Source organism: Grampus griseus (assembly GCF_964374135.1).
Source record: "Grampus griseus genome assembly, chromosome: 15".
NCBI classification, from domain to species: domain Eukaryota; kingdom Metazoa; phylum Chordata; class Mammalia; order Artiodactyla; family Delphinidae; genus Grampus; species Grampus griseus.
Window position 1 is genome coordinate 77,365,819 of NC_139009.1, and position 13,972 is coordinate 77,379,790.

At 47.4% G+C, this 13,972-nt stretch overlaps 1 protein-coding gene across 2 annotated transcripts in view; it reads right to left on the reverse strand.

The window, feature by feature from the left end:
- FBLN7 (fibulin 7) overlaps positions 1 to 7,398 on the reverse strand; it is a gene marked incomplete at both ends in the record, with an annotated part of 45,393 nt that extends 37,995 nt beyond the window's left edge. For both annotated transcript variants that reach the window (XM_082672843.1, XM_082672842.1), the window contains one exon: positions 7,324 to 7,398. In XM_082672843.1, coding sequence (XP_082528969.1) covers positions 7,324 to 7,398 — 75 coding nt within the window. The remainder of the gene's footprint in view (positions 1 to 7,323) is intronic.
- Between the last annotated feature and the right edge of the window lie 6,574 nt (positions 7,399 to 13,972).

Consider the following 13,972-nt stretch of genomic DNA (forward strand, 5'->3'; position numbering starts at 1 on the left):
TATAATACAGGCGCCGGTGCATAAAACCCTGCTGCAGGGTAGCAAATACTCCTGGTGCTGCGAGCACGGCAGATACCTTTAATCGAGCATGGTATCCTTTTGTGCTGAGTTCTCAAGCAAACAGCAATCCATCTCAACCTGGAGTCCAGCCACTCCATCGAAACTGGCAGTAGAATTGACATCGATAAGCTGACAATACTACACCGGCAAGGAACATACTTGGGTTTTCATATTTCCACCCTTCTTCATCTCATTTGTTCTCAGACCAGGGAATAGGTCTCAAACCCTCCCCACCTCCTTCCCTCCCGACTCAGTCAGTTGGGGGGACACTGGATGGGGGCATTTCCCCCCCCCTCGCTCCTTCCTCTGGCTTTGTTCCCAGTATGAGGATTCAGCTGCCACTTCCTCAGGCACATCAGGCTCCCCATCTCCAGCGTGGGGATAATGGTGCTACCGTTGCCTGCTTTAAAGTTTCAGGGTAGAAAAATGGTGACATCTACAATAGGAAAGTGATCTGGGAAGGGCTAAGGATCGCAGATTAAAACATCATTTTTCCTGAGAACGTGTTCAAAAAAACAAGGGAATAAGCCAAGAAAGAGGAAGACATATGATCTAGAAAACATAAACTCCAGCGCAGGCCAAAGTCCCTGGGTAGCCACAGGGCCATGAGCCCAGAGAAGGTCAGCATGACTGGGATCCAGGGGGAAAGCAGCCCGACAGAATATGGACTAGGAAAGAGATTATTGGAAACAACTGTGCTTATGTAGAGGACGAACCGGGCAAAAGTGAAAAATCTTGAGGAAAACCAAAAAGTTACACAAGAAAGGAAATTAATCATAGTAGACTATTTGGCTCTGCAGTGAACAATGGAACAAAGTACTCATCTGTCGTTACAGGAGATCAATTGTTGAGAAATGGGGAGTAATTTCCAGGGCATTTAAAATCAGTTACCTCAAGAGACAGTGAGGACTGTGGAACAATTTCTTGAAAGCCACAAGCTACCAAAAGTCACCCAAAGGAAAAAGGCTACCCTAAGTAGTTCTGTATCTGTCAGAGAAATTGAATTCATAGTTAAAAACCTTCCAGAAAAGAAATCTCCAAGCCCACAGGGTTTCGCTGGTCAATTCTACCAAACATTATAAGGGGAACTGACACCACCTCTACACAGTTTCATCCAGAAAACAGAAGAGAAGGGGACAGCTCACAACTCATTTTAGGAAGCCAGTATTACCCTGGTAACAAAACCAAGTAAAGACAGTAGAAGAAATCCATAAATGAGGGATAGCAAACTGTGTCTGTAGAAAGAGGGCCAGAGAGTCAAATTTTTCATCTTTGCAGCCCATAGGGTCTCTGTTGCAACTGCTCACCTCCGCAATTGCAGTGCAAAAGGCAGGTATGGATGACATGTAAGTAATCAGTGTGGACAGATTTGACCAGCAGTGTACTGGATGTGGGTCACGGACCATAGTTTGCTGACCCCTGCTATACACCAATATCCCTCATGAACAAGATACAAGAATTCTCACAAAACAGCAAGTAGAATCCAGAAATATAGACGACGTATACGATGCCATAATCAATTAGGGTTTATCTGGGAATGCAAGGCTGGTTTCAAAATTAGAAAATCAATCACACAGCATTGTAAATCAACTGTACTTCAATTCTAAAAAATTAAATTTAAAAATTCAGTCAAAGTCATCCACTTTAATAACAGACTGAAGAAAAACCACAGGATCACATCAATGAAAGCAGAAAAAGCATGTGATAAAATTCAACATCCATTCATAATGAATGCTCCATCAAACTATGGCTAGAAGAGAACCTTAACCTGACAAATGGCATCTGCAAAAACCCACAACCTAGCATCCCACTTAATATTAAAAAACGGAATGCATTCTTCGCATGTTCTAGAACAAGGCAAGAATGTCCACTCTCTTACTCAACACAGTACTGGAAGTTTTAATAAGTGTAATAAGGCTAAATAAATAAATAAATGGCGCATGGATTAGAAAGGAAGAAATAAAATTGCCTCTATTCACAGATAACATGATTGTTTATGTAAAAAAAATCTGAGGGAATCTACAAAAAAAAAAAAGCCCTATAACTAATAAGTGTGTTCCACAAAGTCATAGGACACCATGTCAACACAGAAAAGCCCACTGAATTTCCATATACAAGGAATATAGCATTGGAAATGAAAAAATTTAAAACCTAATACCACTTAAAATAGCTCCAAAAATGAAATACTTAGATATAAATCTAACAAAACATGTTTCTGTTGGTAACTAAAAAATGCTGATGAGGGAAATCAAGGAAGATCTAAATAAATGGAAAGACATATTGTTTTCACAGATTGGAAGACTCAATATTGTTAAGATGCCAATTCGCCCCTAATTGATCAGTAGGTTTAATGCAGTTCCAATCAAAATTCCAGTGGAATTCTGTGGATAGGGACAAGCCGATTCTAAAATTTTAATGGAAATACAAGCTATAATAACCGAAACAATTTTGAAAAAGAATAATAAAGTCTCAAAATCTATCCAATTTTAAGTCTTATATAAAATTACAGTAACGGGACTTCCCTGGTGGTGCAGTGGTTAAGAATCCGCCTGCCAATGCAGGGGACACGGGTTCGATCCCTGGTCTGGGAAGATCCCACATGCCTCTGGAGCAACTAAGCCCGTGCGCCACAACTGCTGAGTCTGCGCTCTAGAGCCCGCAAACCACAACTACTGAGCCCGCGCACTACAACCACTGAAGCCCGTGCGCCTAGAGCTCGTGCTCTGCAACGAAAGGCCACTGCAATGAGAAGCCCGTGCATGGCAACAAAGAGTAGACGCCTGCTCGCCACAACTAGAGAAAGCCCGTGTGCAACGAAGACCCAATGCAGCCAAATAACTAACTAACTAAATAAATAAAATTACAGTAATCAAGATAGTGTGTTACTGGCAGAAATAAACCCATATGACGCACTGATTTTTGACAAAGTTGCTCAGACAATTCAACGGCAATTCAAGTCTTTTCTACAAATGCTGTTGGAACAAGTGGATATCTACATGCAAAGTGTTTATCTCAACATAAACCTCACACTTCACACAAAAATTAACTCAAAATAAATTACAGATCAAAATGCAAAACTACAAAAATTTTAGAAGAAAACATACAAGAAAATTTTCATGATCTGGGGTCAAAGAGTTCTTAGACTTGACACCAAAACCACGATGTATAAAAATAAAAAATCGATCAATTGGACTTCATCAAAATTTAAAATCTTTGGTCTGGGAAAGACACTGCTTAGACAAGCTGCAGTGAGTGAAATCCTGCCATTTGCAGCCACGTGGATGGACCTGGAGATAGTCAAAGTAAGTCAGAGAAAGACAAACATCATATGACATCACTTATGTGGAATCTAAAAAATAATGATACAAATGAACCTATTTACAAAACAGAAATAGACTCACAGGCTTAGAAAACAAATTTATGGTTACCAAAGGGGAAAGGTGGGGTAGGGAGAAGAAAATTACAAGTTTGCGATTAACATATACACACTACTATATATAAAATAGATAATCAACAAGGATCTACTGTAGAGCACAGGGAACTATACTCAATACTCTGTAATAACCTATATGGGAAAAGAATCTGAAAAAGAATAGATATAGGAGTATGTATAACTAACTCACTTTGCTGTACACCTGAAACTAACACAACATTGTAAATCAACTATACTCCAATATAAAATAAAAAAAACTTTTTTAAAGACAAGCTGCAGATAGGGAGAAAATATTGGCAACTCACACATCTGATAAGGGATTTCTATTTAGAATGTATAAAGAATACTCAAAACTTAACAATAAGAAAACAAATCACCCATTTGGAAAATGGGCAGAGGGCCTGAACAGACACTTCACCCAGTAAACTATTCAAATGGCAAATAAGCACATGAAAAGATGTCAATATTATCAGTTATTAGAGAAATGGAAATTAAAACCACAATGAGATACCATTCCATACTTATTAGAGTGACTTAGAAACAAACAGACAAACCCGATAATATTAAGTGCTGGTGAGGATGCAGGGCAACTGGGTCTTTTATGTATTGCTGGTGGGAATGCAAAATGATACAACTGATATGGAATACAGTTTGGCTGCTTCTGACAAAGTTAAAGATACACTTACCATATAACCCAGCAATCCCACTCCTAGATATTTACCCAAGAGAAATGAGTGTTTTTACATTCACACAAAAGCTGTATGGGAATGTTTACGGCAGCTCTAGTCATAATCACCAAAAACTGGAACTGATACCATGGGTGTCATTCAGTTCAGTGGCTGAATTGATTAAAAAAAAAGCTGTGATACGTCCACACAATGGAATACTACCCAGCAATAGGAAGGAACTGTGCATCCCCAGAACGACATGGAAGAATCTTAAATGCTTTATGCTAAGTTAAAGAAGAGTCAAAAGTCTATGTACTTTTTGCTTCCATTTATATTACACTGTGAAGATGAAAAAACCATAATGATGAAGAACGGATCAGTGTTGCCAGGCGCTAGGGTGCCCGAGGGTGTGACTACATAGGGCATGATGATGTCATTTTGGGGTGGTGGAACTCTTCTGTCTCCTGACTGTGGTGGTGAGTACCACATATAGAACATAGTTCTATGGTTAAAATCATGGAAATGTACACCAAAAACATTTCTTTCCTATTACACTGTAAAAAGCAATGTATCAACTGGGAGTAGACAACCAAAAGAATGAATCTCTAATGGTGGAATTTGGAATCCTGTGACATGTGATCACAAGGAGAGGTTTTGGAGAAGGGGAAACGTTCTGAAATACCATAGCCCCCCCTCCCCACAGGCAACGAGGAGGCCGAGAGCCATTGTGGGGGAAGAGGGTGAGGCGTGGGGTGTGTTAAATGTTCTCCCTTTCCTGTCTCCCCAGCAAGGCTGTTTCTTTTCCTGGGGGAAGGCCACACAGAGTGGGCAGTAGTGTTGGGAAAGGGCTCCCACTTACGGGATCCCCACATTGCTCAACCTCCCCTCCTTCCCCAGGACCACTGGCTCTCCAACAGCAGGTCACAGAAATCTTGCAAAGTGACCCAGGACAGATGTGCTGAAAAGTCAGACAAGGATTAGGGGTGAGATTCCCCCGACTACATAGGACTTTGGGTGAAGGACAGTTTCACTAGAATTTTTAAACTAACTTCTATGGAGAATCCCTTCTGCTCCCTTTCCCCTTCACAAAGCCCAGTGAGGCAGGTGCTCTCGCAGGTAAAGAAACCAAGGTTTAGAGGAGAAGGAATTTGAGAAAGCCTGGACGTGGCAGGGCAGGGATGGGACCCAGATCTCCCCCAGGAACAGAGCCTGAGAGAGCTTACTTCCCTGCTTGAACAGCAGCTGCAGACATCTGAGAACTGCCAAGGTGTCACCACTTTTCCAGGTAACCGTCAGAGATCGGATAATGGCAGTGCAGAGCCCCTCAGCTTCCTCTGGTACTTCCTATCCACCCTGCCCCCTCTCCTGGCCTGGGTGGGGAGCCGGCTTAGGGATGCACCTACCTGTGCTTCTGGCTTTGAGCTCTGGGCCTCAGGTTCTGTTATGTAACCTGCATCGTGGGTGGGGCACCCCACTGTTCTGTTGGGTGGGTTGATTGTGGCCCTAGACCAGGCTTCTGCTGCCTGGTGGCTGAGTGACTTCCTGCAGTGGCAACTCACCGCATTCTGCACTCACACGGGCCGTGTTTGGTCTGAACTGAGTTCTCCCTGCCTGGAACCCCTTCCTGTGCCCCAAGGGCTTCTAGGTGGCCACGGTTGTGCCTGTCAGGTATTCAGTCCATAGGTGAGAGTCTGTGGGGAAGGGAAAAGGCTTGGAGACCAAGGAGAGAGATTAAATTTACTCCACTCCTTCCTGGCCATGTGAAACTTGAGTAAGTCAGAATCTCCCTGGGTCTCAGCTCCCTCATCTGCAAAATGGGGATGACAATAGTTCCCGACTCACAGCGCTGCTCTGAGAATAAAGAGCCTGCAAGATGCTTAGCAAAGAATACAGCACTCATCACTCAGTGAGCTTTCTTTCCGTCTGCCATTACTATTATTGTTATGGACGGTATTCTTGGGGTAGCTGCCCCACAGCCCACGGGACACGCCATCGCAGAGGGAGGGGTCTCCAGTTTCCAGAGCCAGTCTGGTGATAGCTGGCTCTGAATCGAGCAATTCCAGTCTCACCTTTGGAAGACACATTTTTATCTGCATTCTTATCTTAATTTTAACCATGAGTTTTTACTGCTTAATGTAAAAGTGAACCTGGTCAAGCACATAAATCCAGTGGGACTCCAACAGACACAAACGTCAGGGAGAGAAAAATTAAACGGCGAGCTGCCTGCAAGTGTGGGAAAGAAATGCAGTCCCAAATCTAAGGTCCCCTAGGCTCAGGTGAGGCTGCTTCAGAAACCTCCCACCTGTCTGCCTGGGAAACGCGGCGAACTGCTAAGAAAGTTCTGAGCCTTTAAAAGTTGGTGGTGGGGCTTCCCTGGTGACGCAGTGGTTAAGAATCCGCCTGCCAATGCAGGGGACATGGGTTCGAGCCCTGGTCCGGGACGATCCCGCATGCCGAGGGATCAACTAAGCCCGTGAGCCACAACTACTGAGCCTGCGCTATACAGCCCGTGAGCCACAACTACTGAGCCCACCGCCGCATCTACTGAAGCCCGTGCGCCTAGAGCCCGTGCTCCGCAACAAGAGAAGCCACCGCAATGAGAAGCCTGCGCACCGCAACGAAGAGTAGCCCCCGCTCGCCACAACTAGAGAAAGCCCGTGCGCAGCAACGAAGACCCAACGCAGCCAAAAATAAATTAAATAAATAAATTTAAAAGTTGGTGGTGGTAAGAATGATATTTCAGTTAGAAATTTAAATGTTGGAAGTTGGAGGGGAGGGGACAACCTCTACCCTAATTGGGCGAGCAGGGAACTCTTCTGGAGACCTGAGGAAGACCAATGTCTCATAAATCCCAGGGCAATCTTTCTGCAAGGCACGGTTCTCACGCGGAGCCCTCTCTCTCCCTCCCCCCAGCGGACCGAGGCTTTCGCACAAACTGCTCGGCTAGACCATCCCGGGTTCTCCCAGACGCCCGGCCCGCGATGCATCCGATGACAGATGGGGGGGATCTCACGCTTCCCTCTTAAAACTGAACCCCAGCTCCAGCCTCGCTCCAAGCCCCCAGCCCGAGCATTCCGGTGGAATGTGGCGAGCCCAGGTCCTCCGGCCTTGGCGTGGCCTCCCCTGCAAGCGGGACAGGGGAGGGGCGGGAGGGACACTGACCTGGGAAGCCCGCGATTCGGGGCAGGCGAGGAAAAGCAGCAGGAGGAAGAGCGCGCGGGGACAGTTGGGCACCATCTTGCCAATCGGAACCTTTCTGCTTGGGAAGGGGAAATAACTTTGCCTTCCCTGCCGAGGTTGTCCCAAGCCGATGCCGCAGCCGCCCCTGCGGGGAGCGGGGCTCCGCGCGGCCCCGAGCGGCTCGGGCAGGGAGGGAGGCGGGAGCCCCGGAGCGCAGCCGGGCCCGCCGCGCTCGGGAGGCGCAGTCCCGGGTCCAGGTGCGCCGCGCGCAGACCTGCAGCCGCAGCGTCCAGGAGCGTCCGCAGCCGCCCGCACGAGACAATCGCAGCGAGGCGGGGAGGCGCCAGCCCCTTGGCTAAGGCCGAGGAGGAGGGGCTGCCCGGCCAGGAATGCGCCTGGGAGCGCGCCCAACCCGCGCGGCTCCCCGAGGAGGCCGGGCGCGACGCCGAGGACGAGCGCGGGCATCTTCAGCGCCCTGGCGGGGGAGGCGGCCGAGGCGGCGCGCACGTGCGTGCGGGATCCCGGGAGCCCACCCCGCGCCGGGCCGCTCCTGACCCGCCCCTTTCCCGGCTGGGGATACTGAGGCTGACATCACCCAGCAGAAAGTGGAGCTTCAAACCCAGGTGTGTCCAACTTCAGAGCTCACGTGAGGACATCTTCCTCCACGGCCCTCGGAAGACAGGACTAGATTGGCCAGGAGATGGGCTTCATGAACTCAGACCAAGTTCTCCACCCGAGTAGACTAGTGTCTTTTTTTTGTTTGTTTTTTGTTTTTTGCGGTACGCGGGCCTCTCACTGCTGTGGCCTCTCCCGTTGCGGAGCACAGGCTCCGGACGCGCAGGCTCCGGACGCGCAGGCTCAGCGGCCATGGCTCATGGGCCCAGCCGCCCCGCGGCAGGCGGGACCCTCCCGGACCGGGGCACGAACCCGCGTCCCCTGCACCGGCAGGCGGACTCTCAACCACTGCGCCACCAGGGAAGCCCAGACTAGTGTCTTTTTAAACAGTGCTATCGGGGTACAAGAACACACACGCACGGTGACTCAGAATCGACAGCCCTCCTCATTTGCTGTCCTCCACTCCCCAAACGGAAGGAGAAACTCAGTTTGGACTGGAGGCCGGGTTATGGGAACACTGGATGCTTTGCTAAGGTCGGGTGGGAAATGCCGCTGGGAAGGGCAGACATGAGCAGTCTGAGCATCCAGGGGCTGTGGGAGGAACCAGATGGCCTCAGCCCCAAGCTCCTGGAAAACATTATTTAAGTTCTTACTGGAAGAATGTTTTCAGAAGGCAACACTGCAGATGTCATGGTGCACACCAAGTCTGGCCAAGCCTCAAATCTATTTTTCCTTTTCCGAATTTCACTTAGCAGAGCCCACTCAGAGTTCAAGGCACAGAGCTCAGAAGGCTGCAGCCTCAGAGCAGGAACCGTTTTCCTTTGGAAAGGAAAGTTGGAGACCCCTGGAAAGGGGACTGGTGGCGCCTGGTGCAGCCTGGCCACCTGGGCAGGAGTTACCCAGGAAATCCTGCTGGGCTGCCCCCTCCACCTTCCTGCCGGAGGAAGGAGAGCAGGTCTGGTACTCCTATCTGCATTCCTGTGGAGACGGCTTGAGAGAGACCTGGGCAGAAGATTGCTTTTCCCTGTCCGGGTGGAGGGCGCTGGGCAGCAGTGACCTGAGCCCGGGCGGCCTGTGGGAATAGTGGTTTTCTGCCTTTGCTCTCTGTGCCAAAGCCCAGCGTCCCCCTCTCTGCCTGCACTCTCCCCACCCCTACCCCCAAGGAAGGATTCCTTCTGGTCACTGTGGCTGTGTTTATTTTGTATTTTATCCTACCTTGTGTTTACATGGCAGCCCCCAAAGCCAAGGCTTCTCAGGCGTGTTCCGGCTGTGCGCTGGAACCAGCCAGATGTGCACAAGACCTATTGTCCCTTGAGCCCTCTGAATGGATTCGTAAAGCTGGAAGGCACTCCCGATTTCACCAGTGAAGAAACTGAAGCTGGGAATGGCTGAGTGACTTGCCCATGGTTTGCAAACCCAAAGGTCTCCAGAGCAGGGCTGCTTCCAGCACAGGCTACCTTATCCCACATTTTACTTAAATAATGCAATCATAGGATTTCAGGAATTTTATTTACAGGAACAGAGTTTTTCCTGTTTCTTTTTTTTTTGGTTTCTTCGTCTTCTCTTTCTTTTCTTCTTCTTTTACTTTTCAAGCATTTCTAAGTTTCAACACAGTTTTTTTTTCCTATTATCAATTTCCATTTGTTTCCCTTGTCCTATGGCTGACTTCTATCTAGTGCTCTGGCATCTGCTCCGAATTAACCTTCTAAGGTCCCACTGCCCCAGCAGTACCATCCCTTCTCTCTCTGTCCTCAGCTGCCCTTGACCTGTGGTCATCAAGGCACACCCTCCACAGCCTGACCTGCCAAGGCTGCGAAGAGCAGACAGACCGTGAGAAGAAGCCAAGCGCCCTCTATTCAGGGCTCCGGAAACCAACCTTTGACTTAATAAGACGGGCCTACCTCGATATTGTTTCTTCTGTTTCCTCTCTATCTCATTTTCAAGAGACTATTCTGGAATGTCAGGGGATGAAGGGGGTCTAGATGTCGAAAGAAAATATTGGTAAAGCCTTTCGGCAGAATCGGTTGCCATCTCCTGGGCTCAGTGCTGTCTCTCTGATACACTCACATTCCCTGTGTAAAGTGGGAATACAAAATGGGGGAGGAGCGGAGCGGCTGGGCCCGTGAGCCATGGCCGCTGAGCCTGCGCGTCCGGAGCCTGTGCTCTGCAACGGGAGAGGCCACAACAGGGAGAGGCCCGCGTACCGCAAAAAAAAAAAAAAAAAAAAAGACCCGATCAGAAGCCGTACCCAGTCTAAATCAGCCATTCCAGAGCGGTTTCCTGGGACCCTCACAGTGACCGACACGCCGCTTTTTCTCTTTCGGGTTTCTCTGTGGCTGAATCTTGTCTGTCATCTCATTCTGAGCTGCTTCTCCCTCTTTGTCTCCTTCACTCACCTCTATCTGTGATTCTAAGTGTAATCGACCCCCACTAAGCACCTGCACAGGGGCCCAGGAGCAAAGCCCAGCATGTGAGCCCGAGCCAGGATAACAGCGTAGGAACAGGGGGAGGATGGTCTAGCAGGAGCGCAGTGACTCAGTCTAATTCACTCTTTACACAAATATCTATCAGGTGCTAGCTCTGAGCACGGCCCTTTTGTGAGGGGCTACGGGAGGCTTTCACACTAAATCTCGAGCCCCAGCCAACCAGATCGTGTACTCCTGTGTTGAACTTTGAAGACTGTCCGCTTATGTGTGATGTCATGACAGCTAGAAGAGACGTTCCTCCCTACAAAACCGTTCCCAATTTTACAAAATGAAAATCTGTAGGAAAACAGATTCAATTGTGCCTTGATTAAAGACCGAACACCAGTTAACATCTGCCAAAAGGAGGAAATGCTGCAAATCCATGAATGCCGTCCCACAGTGAAGTCCAAGTCCCTGTGGGAGAGGCAGAACATGGACGCAGCCAAGGACACACAGCCCTTGAAATCAGACACACCTGGGCCGGATCTTACCCACTACCTGTTGCCAGTGTGACCTTGCAGCTCTCCTAAGCTTGGCAGGTCTCAGTTTCCTCAACTATGTATGGAAACAGCATTTATCTGAAGAATTATTGAGGGATTTCAAAATGATGAACATAAAGTGCCTAACACAGCGCCTAGCGTATAGTGGGGCTTAGTTAAAGAGTCTTTGCCTAAACTGACTCACGGTCCTTCACACGGGGACAACATAAGAAGGGAACCAACATTTCTTTAGCACCTGCTGTATGCCAGGCCCTCTGTTAAGCGTTTCATGAATGTTCTCATTTATTCCCTCACAACCCAGCAAAATAGGTCCTATTATTATTCCCATTTTGCAGATTGGGAAACTGAGGCTTAGAACGCCTGATCACCCAAGATCCACATCAGGTTAGTAATCGGGAGAAACAGGATTTACACGTGGGTGTGTGCGATCCCGAGGAGCATGCTTTCTGCTGCCTTAGAAACTAAACACAAGAATTTGCTCACCGTTCTCCTCAGCCCATGTTTGATATCTTCTAAGGCAGATAGATCAAAATTAGCTTCAGGAGTACTTTTTCAGGGATACAATTTTACTGCAAACTGAGATTACACCTATACAATTAGGCCTGATTACAATAACCTCCAAGGAATTGTTGAAATTAATTCCTGGGTCTAGAATTTCATACTTAATATTCTTCAAAACAGGATGGCTTTGCCAGATGACTCTATTTGTCCCTCCGGATGCACTCCGCACTCGTTCCCACCCTGCCCTCGGCCTCGATGCCAACCTGTAGGGACTGCATCAACACCCTTGGGTGCTCTGTCCTCTGGCTGTGTGTAGCAGGTGGAGGTGCTCAGTGGGAGGTCAGATAGAGAACGGTGAGGTCCTGAGCTTGACTCAAGCTGGCTGTGTCCCTCGACAGAAGATCACTGCTCTTTTCAAGGCAATCTGTTCTCCGTCCCTCTCTTTCTCTGGGATTCCAGCAGCCCCTCTCCCTCTCATCCTCCGGGGTCCAGAGATAGGAAGAGCACCTGCATTAGAAGCTCTGGGATAGGGCACTCCCCTGGTTGGCGTTTGTACATCCTGTTCATATCCTGTTAATAAATCATCTGCACATTATACTAACTTGAGCAAGCCATCTCTCGGCTTTTGACCGATAGAGTGACCATTGGCAATAAGTTGAAAATATCTTTTTTCTCCAGAATTGTGGCTCTAGCAGGAAATGAGGTGACATACACACACATGATCAAGCTTGTGCACACACATTCTCTGGGCGAGGCACGAAGAGGTTACTGACAATCTTTCCCCTTGGTAATACAATACTATTTTTGTCTAAGGTTGTAATATACCCAGTTAAAAATACCCCTATACCACCTCTTCAGACTCCCTAAATACAGACTCCCTTGGCTGCGTGACCCAGTTCTGACTGATGGGATATAAGTGAAGTCTGGTGAGTGGGGCTTCCAGGAAAGCCACTTTCTTGATAAATAGAAAGACTCAACTGGTGTGTGTCCTTCTTCCTCTTGCCTGGAGCATGGGCCCAATGCCTGGAGGTGCGGCAGCCACCCCATGACCATGAGGACCAGATGGAAGTTTAGAAAGAGAAAAGGCCTATGTTCATAGCAGCAGTATTCACAATAGCCAAGACATGGACACAACCTAAATGTCCATCGACAGATGAATGGATAAAGAAGATGTGGTACATATATGCAATGGAATATTACTCAGCCATAAAAAAAAATTAATGCTATTTGCAGCAACATGGATGGACCTAGAGATTATCATACTAAGTGACGTGAGTCAGAAGGAGAAAGACAAATACCATATAGTATCACTTATACGTGGAATCTAAAACGTGACGTAAATGAACTTATTTACAAAACAGAAACACGGGCTTCCCTGGTGGCGCAGTGGTTGAGAGTCTGCCTGCCGATGCAGGGGACACGGGTTCGTGCCCCGGTCCGGGAAGATCCCACATGCCGCGGAGCGGCTGGGCCCGTGAGCCACGGCCACTGAGCCTGCGCGTCCGGAGCCTGTGCTCCGCAACGGGAGAGGCCACAACAGTGAGAGGCCCGCGTACCACAAAAAAACCCCAAAAACCAGAAACACAGTCATAGACATGGAGAACAGACTTGTGGTTGCCAAGGGGGAGGGATGGATTGGGATTTTGCCATTAGCAGATGCAACTATTATATAGAGAACGGATAAAGAAGGTCCTACTGTATAGCCCGACATCCTGTGATAAACCATAATGAAAAAGAATATATATATAAAACTGAATCACTTTGCTGTACAGCAGAAATTAACACAACATTGTAAATCAAGTATACTTCAATAAAATAAACTAAAAAAAAAAGAAAGAAAGAGAGAAGGCAGAGGGGGCTTGCTCCCTCAATGATTTCTTTGAGACATGCCAGTCCTTGGGCCTCTTACTTCCAGATGTCTTGTTTGCTAAGAAACGTAAATCCCTGTTTGGTTAAGCCACTGGTAGTTGGATTTCTGTTTCATGCAGTGGAACCCAAATCTATGAGTCCATTGGGTTATAAATATATAAATGATTAAATAAATAAAAGGGGGGGGACAACAACTCTTCCTTACAGAAAAATTACAATCAGTAAAAGTAGAAAAAATGTAAAAAATAGAAAAGTCACCTTTAGAACACTACAGTAATAATTGCTGCAGGTAAGACCCACTGATGAATGCTAAAATTAGTGGGTAAATATTTAAGCAGAAACAGGAGTTTGGCGTAGCTTCAAAGTATCTCCCCCCAAATATTTACAAATATTAGAAAGGGAAAAATGTAAATTTACAGTGGATCAATGGGGCATATCAACATCAGTAACATGTACCCTCTGATCTGAGGCACAGAGAAAGGTACGTCACTTCTGGGACATGCTTACCCAAAATGCATAGCATCAATCCAATCATGAGAAAAAAATGAGATAAACCCCAATTGAGAGACATACTGCAAAATACCTAACTGGTATTATCAGGCAATGAAAGATCTGGAAGACAAGGAACTGCCCCAGATAAGAGGTGCCGAAGAAGACATAGTAAACGCAGTGTGGGATCCT